The sequence below is a fragment of the Sander lucioperca genome, chromosome 7 (genome assembly GCF_008315115.2).
Source record: "Sander lucioperca isolate FBNREF2018 chromosome 7, SLUC_FBN_1.2, whole genome shotgun sequence".
Taxonomy (NCBI): Eukaryota; Metazoa; Chordata; class Actinopteri; order Perciformes; family Percidae; genus Sander; species Sander lucioperca.
This window is the reverse complement of record NC_050179.1, coordinates 38,935,381-38,952,078: the sequence shown is the minus strand read 5'-3', so window position 1 is coordinate 38,952,078 and position 16,698 is coordinate 38,935,381. Positions and strand designations below refer to the sequence as shown.

Genomic DNA, 16,698 nt, shown 5'->3' with positions numbered 1-16,698 from the left:
ACCAGATTTCCGATCACATGATCGGATGTGGACATCCCTATATATTATTATATATTTATTCTGTGCAGCCAGCCTGCTCCTGACCAGGCTAACAGCCAGGATGTATTAATCCTGGAGCCTTTTCTGTTCACTCAGCAGTGCCTTTACCTTATTATTATCAACCTGCATTAAAATACAACAGGTGTATGTGCACTGTTATTATTTAAGGTTGTGACCATTATTTTTTTTATAATCATGTGTCATTGTTAATGTTATATTGCTGTATGAAGACATGCTGTTCATATTGTTGTTAGAAGTTTGATTAATATATTCTAGCAGTTGTTGAGATAATTAGAAAAGGCTGATAGCGTTTTAAATGTGTTTTAAATGAAGTCAGTGATGAAGGGCAGTATATAAAGTACTATACTACATGTGTGTTTCTATAGTGGTTCTAACAATGGCTGACTGGTCAGAGACCAATACATCTTTCATTATTTTAGTTGATTTATTTCTTTTTGTATTCTTTAACAATAAAGGATCAAATAAATACTCTAACATGTGCATTTTATTGACATTCTTAACACACAATTTGTGTTCTGTCCAGTAAACTGGGACTGTTGTTTCATGAAGACTAAGACTATAATTGAGGATTGTACAATTAGGATAGGTTTTTATAATTGTACAATCCTCCCAAAGTAGCATATAGTCTTTATAGTCTTCATGAAACAAGAGGGAAGGGCCCCCAGAGAGCTACCGAGCTTCTTATTGTGAATTAAAGCAGCAGTATTGAGGGATTCCGTTTTGGTGCGCTTTGGCGCCATCTAAAGGCACCAAAGCTGCAGCTGCACTGTCGTGACACACACCGGATATGGAACTCCATTCAGAAATCTTTGTGTTTACTTATTAATTTATCCTGATACGACATTTTGGAAACATAGATTAATATTCATTGTTAAAAGTATGGACTCTTTATTAATTCGGCATATAATTAAAGCATCTAAAGCACGTAATCATACTAAACTTGTAATATTTTGAAGTTATTAACGCCGCTCGCTCCCCCAGATACACAGCACAGGGAGGCCTTATTTTCAGTCATTTCTAAATGGAGTGTTGTATTACGGAACGGACGCGGAAATAAACCGCGACACAATCTGTAGGCCTAATACATGTCTCACTTGAAACACGCTTATAATCAGGGGTGGAAGGAGCAAAAGTCCTAATACCACATGTACAAATACTCCAAAACAAGTAAAATGTGCATGGTCTGGCCTCTGCGGGCTGCACGTGCCTTCTTGTGGCATCAGTAATAAATTGAGACAGTTTCATAACCGGTTAAAAACGTCTTGTAGTCGCATAAATAGCAGTCCACTTTCGTGTTTTGCTACAGTTGGTTTTCACTGATGTACACAGATCAGGCCCGTAGACAGGGGGGGTTCAGGTGGTTCAAAAGACCCCCCCCCCCACACACACACACACACACACACAAACACACACACAAAATAAAATAAAAGCAACAAAAACCTAGAAAAAATTATCGGAAAAAGCACCAAAATGTCAAAAAAGCGACAAAAACATGGAAAACACAACAAAACCTTAAAAAGGAAGAACAACTTTGAAAAAAGCCCAGTTTTCGGGGGGTTGTAACCCCCCCATCCCCCCCATAAATTACACCTATAAACTGATAACAAAATGTTTTAGGCGTGCGTGCGTGCGTGCGTGCGTGCGTGCGTGCGTGCATTTGGACTACAAAAGGTGGTACATGATCTTGGTAAGCATTTTGACAACATTGTAGTATTTGCGGTGCATCAAAAAGCGTGCTCGTTAAGATACCAAACTACTACTATAGACAAACTAATCCAGCACAAATTAAAAAGTCACCAAAATTAAGTATTTTAACCTCATAATTAAATACAAAATGAAAGAAAACTGCCAAAAGGTCAAAGTGGACCCCTTCCACTAGGCTGGCTACGGGCCTGCAGATCATGTTCACACTTACCAAAAAACTGGACTTTGTGGTGAAGTGTACTCCAATCAGGACCCAGGACCCTGATGTAAACCCTTACTGCCTTATATTCCATTATATGTTTTGATATTTTAAATTATCACATGTATTTTCCTGTACATAAATAAAGATGTTCCCACCATAAATTGGTAAATACAAATGTATCAGAATGTGTGGGGTGTCCCCTTTCTCAGCCAGCAAAAAACATGGAAACTGTTGTAAACAGGAGTAAAGGCATAGAAAAATGTCACAGTGTACCCAACAAAAAATTGCGATAAAACAAAAAAAAAGTGCTGATTTTTAAGCGCTTCATAAATCAAAAAAATAAGTAGAATTTAGATCAAACAAATATAACTTAAACCCTAAGTGTGTGCTGTTCCTCGGTTGGTATTGTCAGCTGGGTTCATTAGCATGCTCCACCTCCATGTGGCCAGTTAAAATGTTAGCAGTTCCCATTAAATTATGATTTTGAGTTAACATCAGGACAAGAGATTAAGTATTGTTAGGTGTGTTTACTTGGTTACACCTATGCCATTTGTAATTGCTTTCGAGATGAGGCCAAAGGTAAAAAATCATCTAAAGATATGTCTATCTGTATCTTCAGTTAATTGGGCGTTTTTCGGCGAGCCAAGGGCGTGTTCGTACTGTCAGAGTATGTTCGTTTTGTAATGCCAAGCAAACGTGCGAGCGGGGTTACTGTTTTACAATAACAGAATTTCATCCAAAATTATTTTATAACTCATAACTTGAACTACATTTTTGTTCTTTAGTTTCCTGTGACCACATGCGTTTTACTAAACATATAGAGTTAATAAAACTGAATAAACTCCGCTCTTCTTGGCCACAGGGTACATATACTTCGACTGAATGACGCAGTCAAGTGACACGCTCTGTAGCCAATCAAACCACAAGGCCTGGTTTGAGCGATGGGATTACAACCAATAATGTTGCTGTGACAGTGTGAGTGACAGACGCTGTAGCTGTAGTGGGGGAAGGGGTCGCCGGCTGAAGTTGACGGAACCGCCATCTTGAAAAGTGCCCTCCGATGATCTACCTTTTCGCGCCTGTCAGAATCAGTTTTAAAAGCTTTATTTTCCTTTACGGAATTTCGTGTTTTTTCAGTGTTCGTTTTGTTAAGGCCTGGGGCTAATGGCAAGATAAGCTACATGCTGGAGACTCGCCGTTTACCGCTGACTATCGGTAGGTACACTAGGCAGCCCGTATGCACTTGGTTGGTGCTGAAGAGACGATTAACGTTAGCCAGCAGTCTTTACATAGCCGGCTAACGTTAGCTGGCTAGCAAGAGGCATACTTGGCCATCTTAACACTATGCTGTCAGACACTCTTGCTGTACCTCTAGCTAGGAAAGGGGTAACGTTAACATTCAACCGTGAAACCATAGCGTCAGCGAATTAGCATTAGCAGTTAGTCCCTGATAGCCCCCTGATAAAACTGGTCGACTCGAGGTAACGTTAACGTCAGTTTGTTCCTGATTTTAGGTGTTCAGGTTAGCTAACAATAGCTAACGGTAGCTAGTGACGTTAGCCAGTTTGCCTGAGCCGGTGCGACTCTGTTGCGTCTGTTTTGGGCCCTGGTATGTAAATGCACTGACGTTACTGCAAACGTAGTGTTTCGACAGCAAAACGCAAATAACGTTAATCCGTGGTACCTTTAACGTGTTAGCTATATAAGTCAGGTAACACCTTGAATGATCAGATTTAATTTCCCTTGCGTTCAAACCATATTTAGCCGGAATTAAAGCCTTTTCTGATGTTGATCGGTAAAATCACTGTATTCAACAGGACCAGCCTGTTTTTTTTCAGGAAGACAGACTTGGTTTGCGATTGGTGAAAAGCTGGAACATAGTGTAACTAATGTCATAATTTGCGGTTAATACTGCTTTCTGAGACAAAACTGCGTCTTCAACTGGTTCAGTCTGTTGGTTAATTAGAGAGACTATATTATAACAAGGCTGTAGCAACTCTGTTGATTCAAGGAAGGACAGCGCTGTTGTCTTTCTATTTGGGCATGCGAACATGGGAACTAAACAGTCAAATGTATCTAGCTATACTGTCAGTAACGTTAATTAGCTAATCAGTGTTTAGAATCGATTTTGTTTGGCTCTGGTGCACAGGGACATCCCATCAGGCACTGTGTTATAACTGTAAACGTTTGTTTTCCAGACGTTGCCTAGAGTATTTTTTATTGCTTTTGACCTTTGGTATACGTCTGTTATTTTGTTGTATTCAAGGGCTAATGTTAAAGGGATACATTTTATTCATTGATTTAACGTTAGAGAGCCCAGAGTTTGTACGATTATGGATGTATTTTACAGTTGCACTACGTTTGCCAGTGGTGGACAGTTGTTGCTAAAGTAATTGACACAGGCTGAAAATCAGAGAATAATAAATGTACCGACAGCTGGACAATAATACGATTTTCCTATTCTCAACACCAAATTTTAAAACCGATTTTAATATATGAGGCTGCAGACTGAGTAGATTATTTTTTCATTTGTTGGTGCATTTGGGCTGCCGGCACACTGTGGGATCAGGTAGTGAGTAAAGCAAAAAACAGGTTTCTCTAGTAGAAATCTAGCTGTGTTAACTGGAATTCACTAAATCCCTAGCTCTAATTAAGGAATCTGCTTAGTGTATTGTCAGGAGAAGCTTAAAGGAACCCTATTATACTTGTTTTCAGGCTCAAACTTGCAATAAAGGCTACTTCACCAAAAACTACACAACCGGACAATTTTCCAGCAAGAATGTGATACGACATTTTGGAGAAATTAACATCTGCAACCAAGATTACAGGTTTCCCTGACGTTAGCATGTAGCTACAGTACATGTAGCTGTGTATGTAATGTAAACACTGCAGTTGCGTGCCTGTAGCAGATGACCAGATGTAGAAAACCTTACGGTGCTCCGGGCCGAGAGTAGAACAAACAGTTGAAACCAGAGCAATCAGAACAGTGAAATCTGACGTTTTGGCTCGCAGGGATTCATTTTTAATATATTTTCCTCATTATTTGAAGCTTTGGCCACATTATAATATGAACATTCAGCATTGTAACATTATAGATATGACAGAAAATACCAAAAAGCAAAATAGGTCTCCTTTAACTGTGACTTAGGGCGGCACAATTAATTTAATATTAATTTCTATTACGATTTTTGCTTCCTACAATTAAATGGGCATGATAGACTGCATGGCCAAAATGATAATCCTGATTATTTTGATCAATATTGAGATCACAATTATTTAACACGATTGATTGATTTTAGCGACAACATATTTTTTTTGCACTTTTACAGTTAAATAAACAGAGCACTGCTGTCACTTCCAGGTTGTGCTACATTCCTGTTAATCTAGAAATCTTTGCATTAAAATAAGAGTGGTCCTAATTCATTGAGCATCTCCAAGAAGCGAAATATATCAATAAATTGGGACAAAAAGGTACTAGCGCTTCGCCTTTTCCTCCTTTGTTTTCCCCATCTGCGACTCTGGACTGCAGCAGCAAAATTCAGGACAGTTTTTCGCTGCTGCTGCAGGGTGGCGTGCAGAGGCATGATATCTCCATCGCCACATGGTGGCAGGCTGCTAGTTTGGGAAACGCTTGACTTGCTATGCAGCAGAGTTTTCTATTAACTGAGCACGCATTTTACACGTTGATATCACAATCGATCATGTTTATTTAATTGTGGCAAGCCAAAATCGCCATCCAGATTAATATTTGATTAATTATGCATACCTAACTAGAGTGCATTGTATTGAAAGGTGTTTCTCATATTCTGCCCCTCTCATGGATGTAAATGTGGTGGACAGAATATCAGGAACACCTCAATATCATGCAGTCCACCACCACTGCAAACTACAACCTCAATTATAAACATCTAGTAGACTAATACCTCTCTTACAGTGTCAATTCAAACTGGACATTATTGTCTTTGTAAAGGCAGAATTTATGGCTGAGCTGTTGTACTAAATCACATTAGATTGTACAAGTGTACCTAATGTAGTGGCCGGTGGCGGTGAGTGTATATAGCTGATATTAATTGTCTCTGGACATCCCTAGAAAATAAATTAATAATCAATCTAAGGCACAGCTACTTGTGTGAAATCAGCCTCTCCTTACTGGAGTGTAGAATGTGAAGAAATGTTTTTTTTTTTGGTTGCGGTTTTCTTTTCTGCAATGTTCAAAAAGTGCAGTTACCTCCTATATCCACATGGTGCAATCTTTAATGTTAAAGTGCTCATATTATGCTTTTTGGCTTTTCCTTTTATTGTGTTATATATCTTTTTTGTGCACGTTATAGGTTTACAAAGTGAAAAAGCCCAAAGTCCCCCCCCAAAGGGACTTACCATCTCCAACAGAAAACACTGTTCACAAACTGCTCCAAACAGCTCTATTGTAGTCCAGCCTTTACTTCAGAGACAAACGTGGTCACTTTGGAACACACGTTATAATGCTCTCCTAGCTGCTAGCATGGCACGCCCTCATACTCTGCTTCTGACTGGCTAGTAGTCCTTACCTAGGTACTGTCAGGGCACGCCCTCATACTCTGCTTCTGACTGGCTAGTAGTCCTTACCTAGGTACTGAGCATGTGCGACTCCCAACAAAGATGGAACAGAAGTGAGAGGTCTCACTCTGTAGCTAAAACAGAGAGCTCAACACACAGGGTGAAAAGAGGAGCTGCAGCAATGTACAGTACAACAAAAATATGGTGTTTTTTGAAAATTAAACCATGTAAACCTATTCTGGAAACTCTAAATACAATTATGAACCTGAAAATGAGCATAATATGAGCACTTTAATGCACATTTGATATTGTTTTCATGTTTACATAAGACATTGACTAAGTTATTATTTTTATGTTTATGCAAACAGAAGTGCATAGTGCTGCAAATTTTATTTGTGGTTTTCAACATAAAACGAGAGGAAATCGTGATATTAAATTTTCACACCGTTTTGTCTCTAGAAGTGCTTCTTAACCAGTATTTCCATTATAAAAATTAGGAACATTTCTGTATTACACTGTACGAACACTAAATCAGGTTTTTCAAGTGGGTTTGAACTCAGCCTTAAGAAGGGATTTTCATGCTTCCCAGTGCCGTTATTTAAGCAGTCATAAATTGGTCATTGTGTATTGTAACAGTACTAGAAGTTTAGTGTACCTGCATATAAAGGAGCTGCATCTCTGAATGTTGAGTTGATAAGGAGTACTGGGCATTGTTGAATCATAGAAACAGAAAACTGTCTTAACTGCGAGTATGTGTGAATGTGAGATTTGTGCCTTTTGAAACTACAAGTAATAATTAAAATACCTATAATATCCACATGGAAAGCAGTGGAAAATTCCTGACAACATGTTTCCATCTGTTTCTCGCCTCACAGGTGTGTGCTGTTGAACTGCTGTATGTGTGCTGTTTGTCAGTCTGTCCATCACCGCTGTCTGCCTGCCTGTCTGTCCAGCTGGCTAGCCTGGAATGGGCCACAACTCCCAAAGACTAGAACACACCTCTTTTTAACCTGAGCTCCGCCATCTGGACTCTAACACTCACAGGTAGGCAGAAGAAAGTGCTGTCAAATGATCCCTCAGTTAAATATTACTGAAGACACGGATGCACCGTGGCGCTACTCCTAACTGACTGGTTAGTAGTGAATATGGGTCCACTGAAGGGTGTCCGATAAGAACCAAACAGTGTAACTTTCTCTTGCTCAAAGTGATGATCTTTTTCACAATTACAAGCATCTATTATATTCTGATAACCTCTGATGTAAGGCCTCATTTTTATTGATTTTAATGATGTGTGTTGTTGGTGACATTTGCACAAATCTTTTAGAGCCAACATGTTTTGGAAATTCGACCTCCACACCACATCCCACATTGACACGCTGTTAGAGAAGGAGGATGTGACGCTGACAGAGGTGATGGATGAGGACGATGTCCTGCAGGAGTGCAAGGCCCAGAACCACAAACTGGTTGACTTCCTGCTGAGACCACAGTGCATGGAGGACCTGGTCACCTTCATCACATTGGAACCCAGTACTGATGTTGAGGAGAAGGTTAAATACAAGTAAGAGAAAAGGGTGCAAAGGATAAGGGGGATCAAAATGAAGAATGTTTACTTTTACACCTGTGTATATACACCTGTCTAGTCTAAGTCTATCTCTGCTGTGTTACAGAAGACAGAGGGACAGCTAATTGAATTATACAATATACAACTTTTCATCAATTAGCTTCTAATGGCTCACTGCAGTGCACAATAAAAGCATTTTGGCATCACAGAATGTTTGTCACAGTGTTGTAACCGTTGTATTGGAAGAAATCTAAGGAGCAGCTTTTGTTCTTATAGGTATCCCAACATATCATGTGAGCTGCTTACATCAGATGTGGGCCAGATCAATGACAGACTGGGAGAAGATGAAAAACTGCTGATGAAGCTGTATGGCTTCCTCCAGAATGAGCCACCTCTCAACCCGCTCCTGGCCAGCTTCTTCTCCAAGGTCCTGTCCATTCTTATAGGACGCAAGCCTGAACAGGTAAGTTGGCGAGAACAGGGTGTTGTATTTGAGAACGCGATGCAAGTTGTCATCTGATGTGATTTGTCCAGAAACAATACCAAAATGCAATAATCACCAGATAGTTTAGACCTAAACAAGACCGTTTATCCTATTTAAGGTGTGTATGGTTTGCTTGTCTGTGTTTATAGATAGTGGAGTTTCTGCGGAAGCAGGAGGACTTTGTAGACTTGATGATCAAACACATCGGGACATCTGCCATCATGGACCTGCTGCTCAGAATGCTCACCTGCATCGAACCACAACAGCTACGACAGGATGTACTCAACGTGGGTAGCACGTAACACTTTCTCAGCTGTGCTAAAAATGATATCTCACGTGTTCACTTATCACGCACAGTTTAAATTGGACTATTAAAAAGTAGCTAAAAGGTGATTCATTAACTAAAGTAGCTAATAGAACTGACTAACATGTAAACAACTGGGATTAGCGACAAAGTCACTAAAAGAAGGAAAGAGCTATGAGTGCTTTAGTGAACTAGTGTAGGTTTAAATGTAATGCAGATTATTAGCCGCTGTAATCAAGAATATGACAGAAATAACTGTGTTGAGCTACAGAAGCAAGACGCTATCAGCAGCACAGAAGTGATGTCACCCGGAAATGAGGCAATACGCTTACCACTGCATGCCAGCCAAGCAGGATGCAGGACAGCCAAGCCGGTGTTTAATGTAGCCAGCCTGTCAGACCGGTCTCCAGTAACCACAATTGGACCATTTGAAAATATAAGTGATCACCCAAGTCTAGTTGCTACTGGTTTTCGAACTGGAGAAACGGTGGCGGCTTTTTAGAAAATGTTTTAAGGCGTTTTCTAAAAGATTAACCTTAAAGTGTTTCTAAAAACAATTTTAGGGAGAAAGACACTTCATGGTTACAAAGTCATGCTTTATTTGCATATAACTACCTAGTCTGGCTGAGTTAGTCAGGTCTCAATAGATGTTGTCTAACATAAAATCTTGTTACAACAGCTGAGGTTGCATTATTTAGGCTGGTTTTGCAAGGCTAGCTTCACGAACCATGCAACATGGGTATCTACTCAAACTATTTGACTATTTGCATGCACTCAAGTTTGCAATATGCATTTGTTGGCTAATTCAAAAACTTCAAAAAAAGTTCTCGTTTGCTACTTTCTGAAGATGGATTGGCATTGTGGATTTTGGGCAGCAGAGGACTATAAACTATAAAATGTGGATTTGTAAAAGTGTATTCCTTCTTATTTCCATCGTAGATCAGCCAGAAAAGTCAAAGAAAAGTTTTGTAGGCTATTTTGAATTGGTAAACCCTTTTACTCCATATTCGAGGTCTTGTTCTCTTGGTATTCCTCCTTCAGGGTTCATACGTTTTGAAAAAAACTGGAAAAGTTATGGAATTTAAAAAATGCAAATTCCAGGCCTGGAAAGGTTTTGGAAACATAAAAAGACCCAGAAAGTTTTGGAAAAGTCATTTTTTTTTTTTTTAACACAGCATAATAATATGTGATTGATAAATGTATTTTCACGTCGTCTTAACCTCAACGTTCTATTCGGGGCGCGATATTACGAATCCCACTATGACCCACATAAATTGTCATTCATTTTATTGTTAAACCTCTGAGGGTAAACTTTAACACAGATTTTTATTCTTGTTGTATAATGTCGACTGACATTTTCAGGAATACATAGTCATGGAAATTTGCCGGAAAGTCATGAAAAAGTATTGGTTAAAATGCATATGAACCCTGCTCCTTATATTGTCTGCTGTCCTGACCACCTCTGCTTTCTGTCCTCTTTCAGTGGCTGAATGAGGAGAAGGTGATTCAGAGACTGGTAGACATGGTACAACCATCTCAAGATGAGGATGTGAGTTTCACACACACTTCACTGTTTCTTCCATCAAGCATCACAATATGTATAGAGTCCATTTTATATTATTAGACATCAAGATGAATACTAATGTTTATTTGTTCAAGAATATTAGGACTTCGAAACTAAGTTTCAAGTGAATCAAATTTAAAAACCACAGATTTATGGGCTCTTTTTTTTTTTTTTTTTTTTCTCCAACTTTCTTGACTCAGAGACACTCCAATGCCTCCCAGTCACTGTGTGAGATCATCAGACTGAGCAGAGACCAGATGTTCCAGGTCCAGGGCTCCTCAGAGCCCGACCCACTTCTGGCCACACTTGAAAAGTATGTATGCATTTATCTTACAGTCGTTATTCACTTTATTAAATATTCCTTAGGTTCTAATTACTGTACCCATGATTTTCATGTATATCAGTTATTTAGCCTTTATTTGCTCACCATTTTTTGCTTTTGTTCAATTTATTTTGTACAGTGTGTAATAATACATTTATTTTAACAATTGCTATTGTAATTTGTACCTAGTAGGCTATAGAAAACAGACTCTGTCCTACAAACCTGACAAGTGACTATGCAGTCTTCTTTCCCTTCATCTTTATGTCTGTCCTCCTCAGGCAGGAGACCGTGGAGCAGCTGCTGTCAAATATCTTCGACAAGGAGAAGAATGAATCAGCAATTGTCAGTGTTATCCAGATCCTCCTCACATTGTTTGAGACAAGGAGACCAGCGTACGTCCTGTGGCCTCTGCCACTCTTGATATTTTGATTTGACTGATTGGGTATATATAGTAAATGAAGAAAGTGTTGGAGAATGTGAAATAAGGAAAAACCATAAAACAGTCCTCCAGAAATATGCAGTTTTTTTGTGATTGTTGCGGGCAAAAATCCTTGATTATGCGGCACATTTTCTTAAGAAATGCGATGGAATATGTGGGATATTTATGCAATTTTATGCAATGAAATTGCGGGAACTTCATAACGTTTCCATGGCAACGGGAAAATGGCTGCTCTTGTGTGAAGTAAACGCAACATTTTTCAACTTTCTGCTATGATATATGTGACTTTTGCAATGAAAATGCGGGGATTATGAAATCATGCAAGCCCTGCATATTTTGCACGGAAATCGGCAATTTATGCGGCGAAAGTGCGGCGTATTTGAAAAAATTCGGCCCCCGAAATAAATATGCAGACTTTGGCTGATTATGCATTGAATTATGCGATCGCATAATCGCGTTTTTCTGGAGGGAATGATAAAATAAAAGTGACTGATGTTGAGAAATCAAAGTTATAGTTTTCAAAAGTAATTGCTGAGCTCTGGGAACACAGCAACAACGCTACAACAAAGTCTGATAGAAACATGAACAGTCAGATGGTCAAAACGGGTTGTAAACAAGCCTAAGGCCACGATGCAGGTTGCAAAGTGCCAGTCCTCCTATTCATTTGAATGTGGGTAATGTGTTTAGGCTGCATCGCTAGGGTCTGCACGGGATCCCGGAAAAAAAATGTTGCAGCCCTGCGGCGAAAAGCCTGACGTCAAGCTGTCACGTAACTAGGGTTGGGTATTGTTTGGGTTTTTTCGATAGCGGTGCTAAAAGAAAAAAGGAGCACGAAACGACAGCAACATTTAAGAACAGCTTGTTTATTGCTAAGGCCATATGGTCAAAGTTAAATGATTTATGAAAAATGTAATAACTTATAACAATAACTTATTTCACCAGTAAATTGCTGGTAAACGACAAAAACCTGAATAGGCAATTCTGTGGCATGTGTTCAAATCACCACCAAATAGTTATGAACAAGTAAATACAAGTTCACATGTTTTAAATAAAACTACATTTTTATGTCTACCCACCTCCATTATCGCCGTAAATGTTCCTACTACTTTGATGGCAGTTTAGGAAAACACTGTATGTACGTAAATATATGCTTCATTATCAGATCCCTAACCCATAATTATTCTCCCAATCTGTAACTTTAGACACAGCCCAAAAGACTTGGCACTACTCCATTGTGTTTGGGGAGCCAGTTAATCAGGTTATGACTTTCTATGTTGTAGGTTTGAGGGTCATATGGACTGCCCCCCTGGAATGTCCCACCCTTCATTCTCAGTCAACCACAGCATCCTGGAGGCTGTGAGACCCCGACTCAAAGACTTTCACCAGCTGCTACTGGAACCCCCAAAGGTAGAAACCACACAGACAGCAGTAAGCAGTTCTAAAATAACAACTTGTAGATTAAAGTTACAAGGTTTCAGTCTGTATGGGACAATTTAATCCTATTAGGCCAACCCTTTATCAGCTGTTTTCAGTTTAGTTTGAATTGGTATGTTTAAAACCTTTCTTAGAAAGCAGCTGAAGATGACAGATGGTCCAGTCACAGAATCAGTATGTGACAAATATACCACATACTATAAGTATTCAGTAATTAGTATGGATGTGTCCCAGTCGGTTGTGTGTATATATTGAGCAGTGTTTATTTTCCACCAACAGGCGAATGTGATGAAGACAACGTGGGGGGTGCTGGACCCTCCTGTGGGCAACACCAGGCTCAATGTGGTCAGACTGGTTGCCAGCCTGTTGCAGAGCAACACACACAGCATCAACACAGAACTCATTAACCTCAACACACTGGGAGTCATACTAGTGAGTAGTATCGTGTATAGTGTTTTTGGTATTTGTTCCCTAGCAGAAACCAGGGGAAAACGAAACAAAGACGACTGATTTCAAAAAATATAAACAGAAAGCGGGAGAAAAATGCCGGGAGGTGGGTTTGCTTACCAAGTTAGCAGGTCCTCGGACAAGGCCTCGCACAGCTCCATCTTCATACTTCATTCAGGTTTTTTTTTCTTTTTTTTGGTTGGTGGATGGGTCCACAAGAAACAAAAAGATGGTCTCTGACGTGAGTTCATGGGCTAGTGGAATGGTGTGTAGTCAAGTGTGTTTGGAAAAGTGTCTGTGCTGCGTTCAATGACTGCAGATCCCAACAAAAAAACCCTACTGCTTCTGGCAGTTAAATCTTTATCACACACAGCTTAACCACACCCCAACCATCTCTCAAATAACACCAGTCCAAAAAGAAAAGAAGAGGGAAACAAGAGGAACTATAACCTCTAACTGGCCACTGGCTAGTTAGCTAACGTTAGCCTGTTAATATCACCCAACATATTTTCCTGCTGCACTGGTTACAGAAAATGAGCCAAACAAAGTTGTCAACAGTGTGACGAGCGTGTGAATAAAATAAATTTGATCACAAAAGAGAGAGTGTGTAAATTAAACCAGTTGTTACATTTTACTAATTTAGTGGCTGTTCGGCTGGCTAGATAGCTAGCGTGCTTAGGAGCTCAGTTTATCACGCTCAGTCATTCAAGCACCAACCATATTTTACAGTATAGGACATTTGAACGTCATTTTTGCCGGTTTTGACAGCTCTGGGTGTATTGAATTGATGAGATGAAAATGAAAAATGTTTAGAGCCTTCTCATGGCCGTTTGAAGAAGTTGTAATTTATGCTAATGTGCAACTGCGAGAAACCGCTTTACAGCAATGTGCATGAGGCAACAACACAAAGAATCAGTATGATGGGACTCTGAACTTCTGGATGTAAAACAAAAGTGAACATTAGTTAATGTAACTACATCCATTTGATCTTACACAGCAGTTTCCTGGTTAGACAGTTTACCTGCCATACGTGCTATAGTTTTACATGCACTCTGTTGTATAGAGTTTTATAATTGACATTTTGTTTTGTATTTAAAATAGGGCTGTACTGAATAGTTTGTCACTCTGACTACAAATATCGGGAACAAATCAGCTGTGTAAAATGTTACTTTAACTGATGGGAAGAGCGAAATAACTGATTTTTTTCTTTAGTAATCTGTTAAAGCAAAGTATCAGTATTAGACTATCCAAACCATTCACAAATGTCTCTCTTTTTATAATTATTTTGTTTTGCTCCACAGGATATGTATTTCAAATACATCTGGAACAACTTCCTTCACATTCAAGTGGAGATCTGCACAGCCATGATTCTGGCTATGCCCCCGGCCCCCACTGACATCCAGCCAGACACAGAGCAGGAAAATGCAAGGGAGAGCATCCTCATCAAACATGTAAGATTAGAGTACTAAAGAGTAAGAGATACGTACATCAGTTCTTAAAGCACCCATATTATGCTCATTTTCAGGTTCATAATTGTATTTTAAGGTTGTACCAGAATAGGTTTACATGGTTTAATTTTCAAAAAACACCATATTTTTGTTGTACTGCACCGCTCTCTCACTGCTGCAGATCCTCTTTTCAGCTGGTCTCTGTTTTAGCTACAGAGTGAGACCTCTTTTCTTCTTTTTCTTCTGTACTATCTTTGATTGCACTGTACATGTGCAGTAGCTCAGATGTAGATCATGTCAGCTAGCTAGCTCCATAGACAGTAAAAGAAAGGCTGTTTCTACAACTTCAGTCAGTTACAAGGCAGGATTAGCTGGGAGACTTCTAAATGAGGGCGCACATGTAAGTAGTTCTTTTGTAGATTATGGTGAACTTGTGTGTGTTGTAGCAGTGCTTTGCTATTGAGAACGAGGTAGCATGCTAGCGTTAGCATTAGCGTTAGCATGCTAACGCTACGAGCTAATGGTTGCGGTTAGCCAGCTCGTTTCGGCTTGTGACGTCACAAGCCGTGCAGATTTTGACCAGCTCACCCAGAGACTGAAGGCAGGACACATCAGAAACTGTATCTCACTCTAAACAGCATGGATGGATTTTTTTCAAAGTTTGTATGTGTGTGGAAGCACCAGAGACACAACATAACACCCCAAATCCCAGAAAGTGATTTTTTTCATAATATGGGCACTTTAAATATTGCCTTATGTGATATAATTGTTTAGGTCTGCACAAGCTTTTACCTCTTGGACTATAGCTAAAGATGTCTTTTCATAGGTAAAATACGAGCATGAAGCCTAATGTGTTCCAGCTTAACATTCGGTGTAAACACAATAATGTTGGGAATGCTGTTATTCCCTGACTAAAGCCAATGGATTACTGAGTTGTTTTTATTGTGAACCCTTATGTGACCAGGTAAATACTGCATCACATTTCCACAAGTAATCTCTGACATAATCTATTTATTTCCGTGTGTGGGACTGGATATTGTACTGTAAGTACACAGACTCCCTGAGAAAGACTCTGTCACTATGGACCAAATACGGCAACAAGTGAAGGCTTATCGATAATGTAGTTTATTAGTTTTTGTGTGTGTCAGCGCAGACACAGCAGCAGTATGCACTACATTTTGAGCAAGCTGAATTGGTTGTATTTAATTTCATTGTATTTTCCTCCACCAGCTGTTTCAAAAGTGCCAGTTTATACAGAGAATCGTTGACGCCTGGAGCTCCAATGAGAAAGAACAGTGAGTATTCTGCTCTGCTGCAAATGAGACCATAAGTAACTTTGTCAGGTTGTAACAATAACTTATTAAGTTGTCATTTGCTGTAGTAGAAAATAATAAAATTAAAATTTCTCTCGGTGATGATGAATAAAGTATCTATCTATTTAATAGACACCAAAACTAAAAGCCCTTTGCATCTTTAATATGATCACTACTGGTCATGTTTCGGATTAGTTAAGAGAATGATGCTTGGCTTAGTGGTCAAAGTAATGTCCTTATAATTGTATTGATGTGTTTGTGTGTGTTTTTAGGGCAGAAGGTGGTCGGCGACGAGGCTACATGGGTCACCTCACCAGAATAGCCAACTCTATAGTTCATAACTGTGACAAAGGCCCTAATGGACCACAGATACAACAGCTCATCTCTGGTAAGGACTCACTTCTGTCTGAGGGCTCATAAATCTCTGCCGTCATCTATCTTGCAAATAAGCTTTATCTTTGACTTACAGTTTGAGACCATTGACTCTATATTGTGTTATTTGTGAAGGACTCATGTTGGAAGTGGTAACTGGGAGGAAATCTTCCTTTGCCATCACTTAGCTCTGTGCTTAGCCCATTTGTGTTTATCAAGATAACTAGTGGCATCTGAAATGAACTTGAGAGCACCATTCTTTAACAGTTTGTTAAATGTACAGCATATGAAGATGTATATAAGTAGTGTTTGTCTGTGTGTGTGACACAGAGCTCCCAGCAGAGGACAGAGAGAAATGGGAGTCCTTTATTTCTGGGCAGCTGTCTGACACAAACAAGAGAAACACTATTGACCTGGTGAGTGAACATCAACACTGACGTCAAGCTTTAAAGGGGCTGTACTCTAAATCCTAAGTAAAAAAACAGCGGGTAAAGTATTGAATGTACAG

At 39.4% G+C, this 16,698-nt stretch overlaps 1 protein-coding gene across 8 annotated transcripts in view; it reads left to right on the top strand.

Moving 5' to 3' along the window:
• The first annotated feature begins 2,941 nt into the window (after positions 1-2,941).
• ppp6r3 (protein phosphatase 6, regulatory subunit 3) overlaps positions 2,942-16,698 on the top strand; it is a 30,610-nt gene continuing 16,853 nt past the window's right edge. For all 8 annotated transcript variants that reach the window (XM_031285439.2, XM_031285438.2, XM_031285440.2 and 5 more), the window contains exons 1-14: positions 2,942-3,181; positions 7,378-7,546; positions 7,827-8,060; positions 8,340-8,526; positions 8,697-8,834; positions 10,335-10,400; positions 10,616-10,728; positions 11,016-11,129; positions 12,457-12,583; positions 12,890-13,042; positions 14,359-14,508; positions 15,736-15,800; positions 16,091-16,206; positions 16,521-16,606. In XM_031285439.2, the coding sequence (XP_031141299.1) occupies positions 7,834-8,060; positions 8,340-8,526; positions 8,697-8,834; positions 10,335-10,400; positions 10,616-10,728; positions 11,016-11,129; positions 12,457-12,583; positions 12,890-13,042; positions 14,359-14,508; positions 15,736-15,800; positions 16,091-16,206; positions 16,521-16,606 (1,542 nt within the window). In that variant the 5' untranslated portion in view covers positions 2,942-3,181; positions 7,378-7,546; positions 7,827-7,833. The remainder of the gene's footprint in view (positions 3,182-7,377; positions 7,547-7,826; positions 8,061-8,339; positions 8,527-8,696; positions 8,835-10,334; positions 10,401-10,615; positions 10,729-11,015; positions 11,130-12,456; positions 12,584-12,889; positions 13,043-14,358; positions 14,509-15,735; positions 15,801-16,090; positions 16,207-16,520; positions 16,607-16,698) is intronic.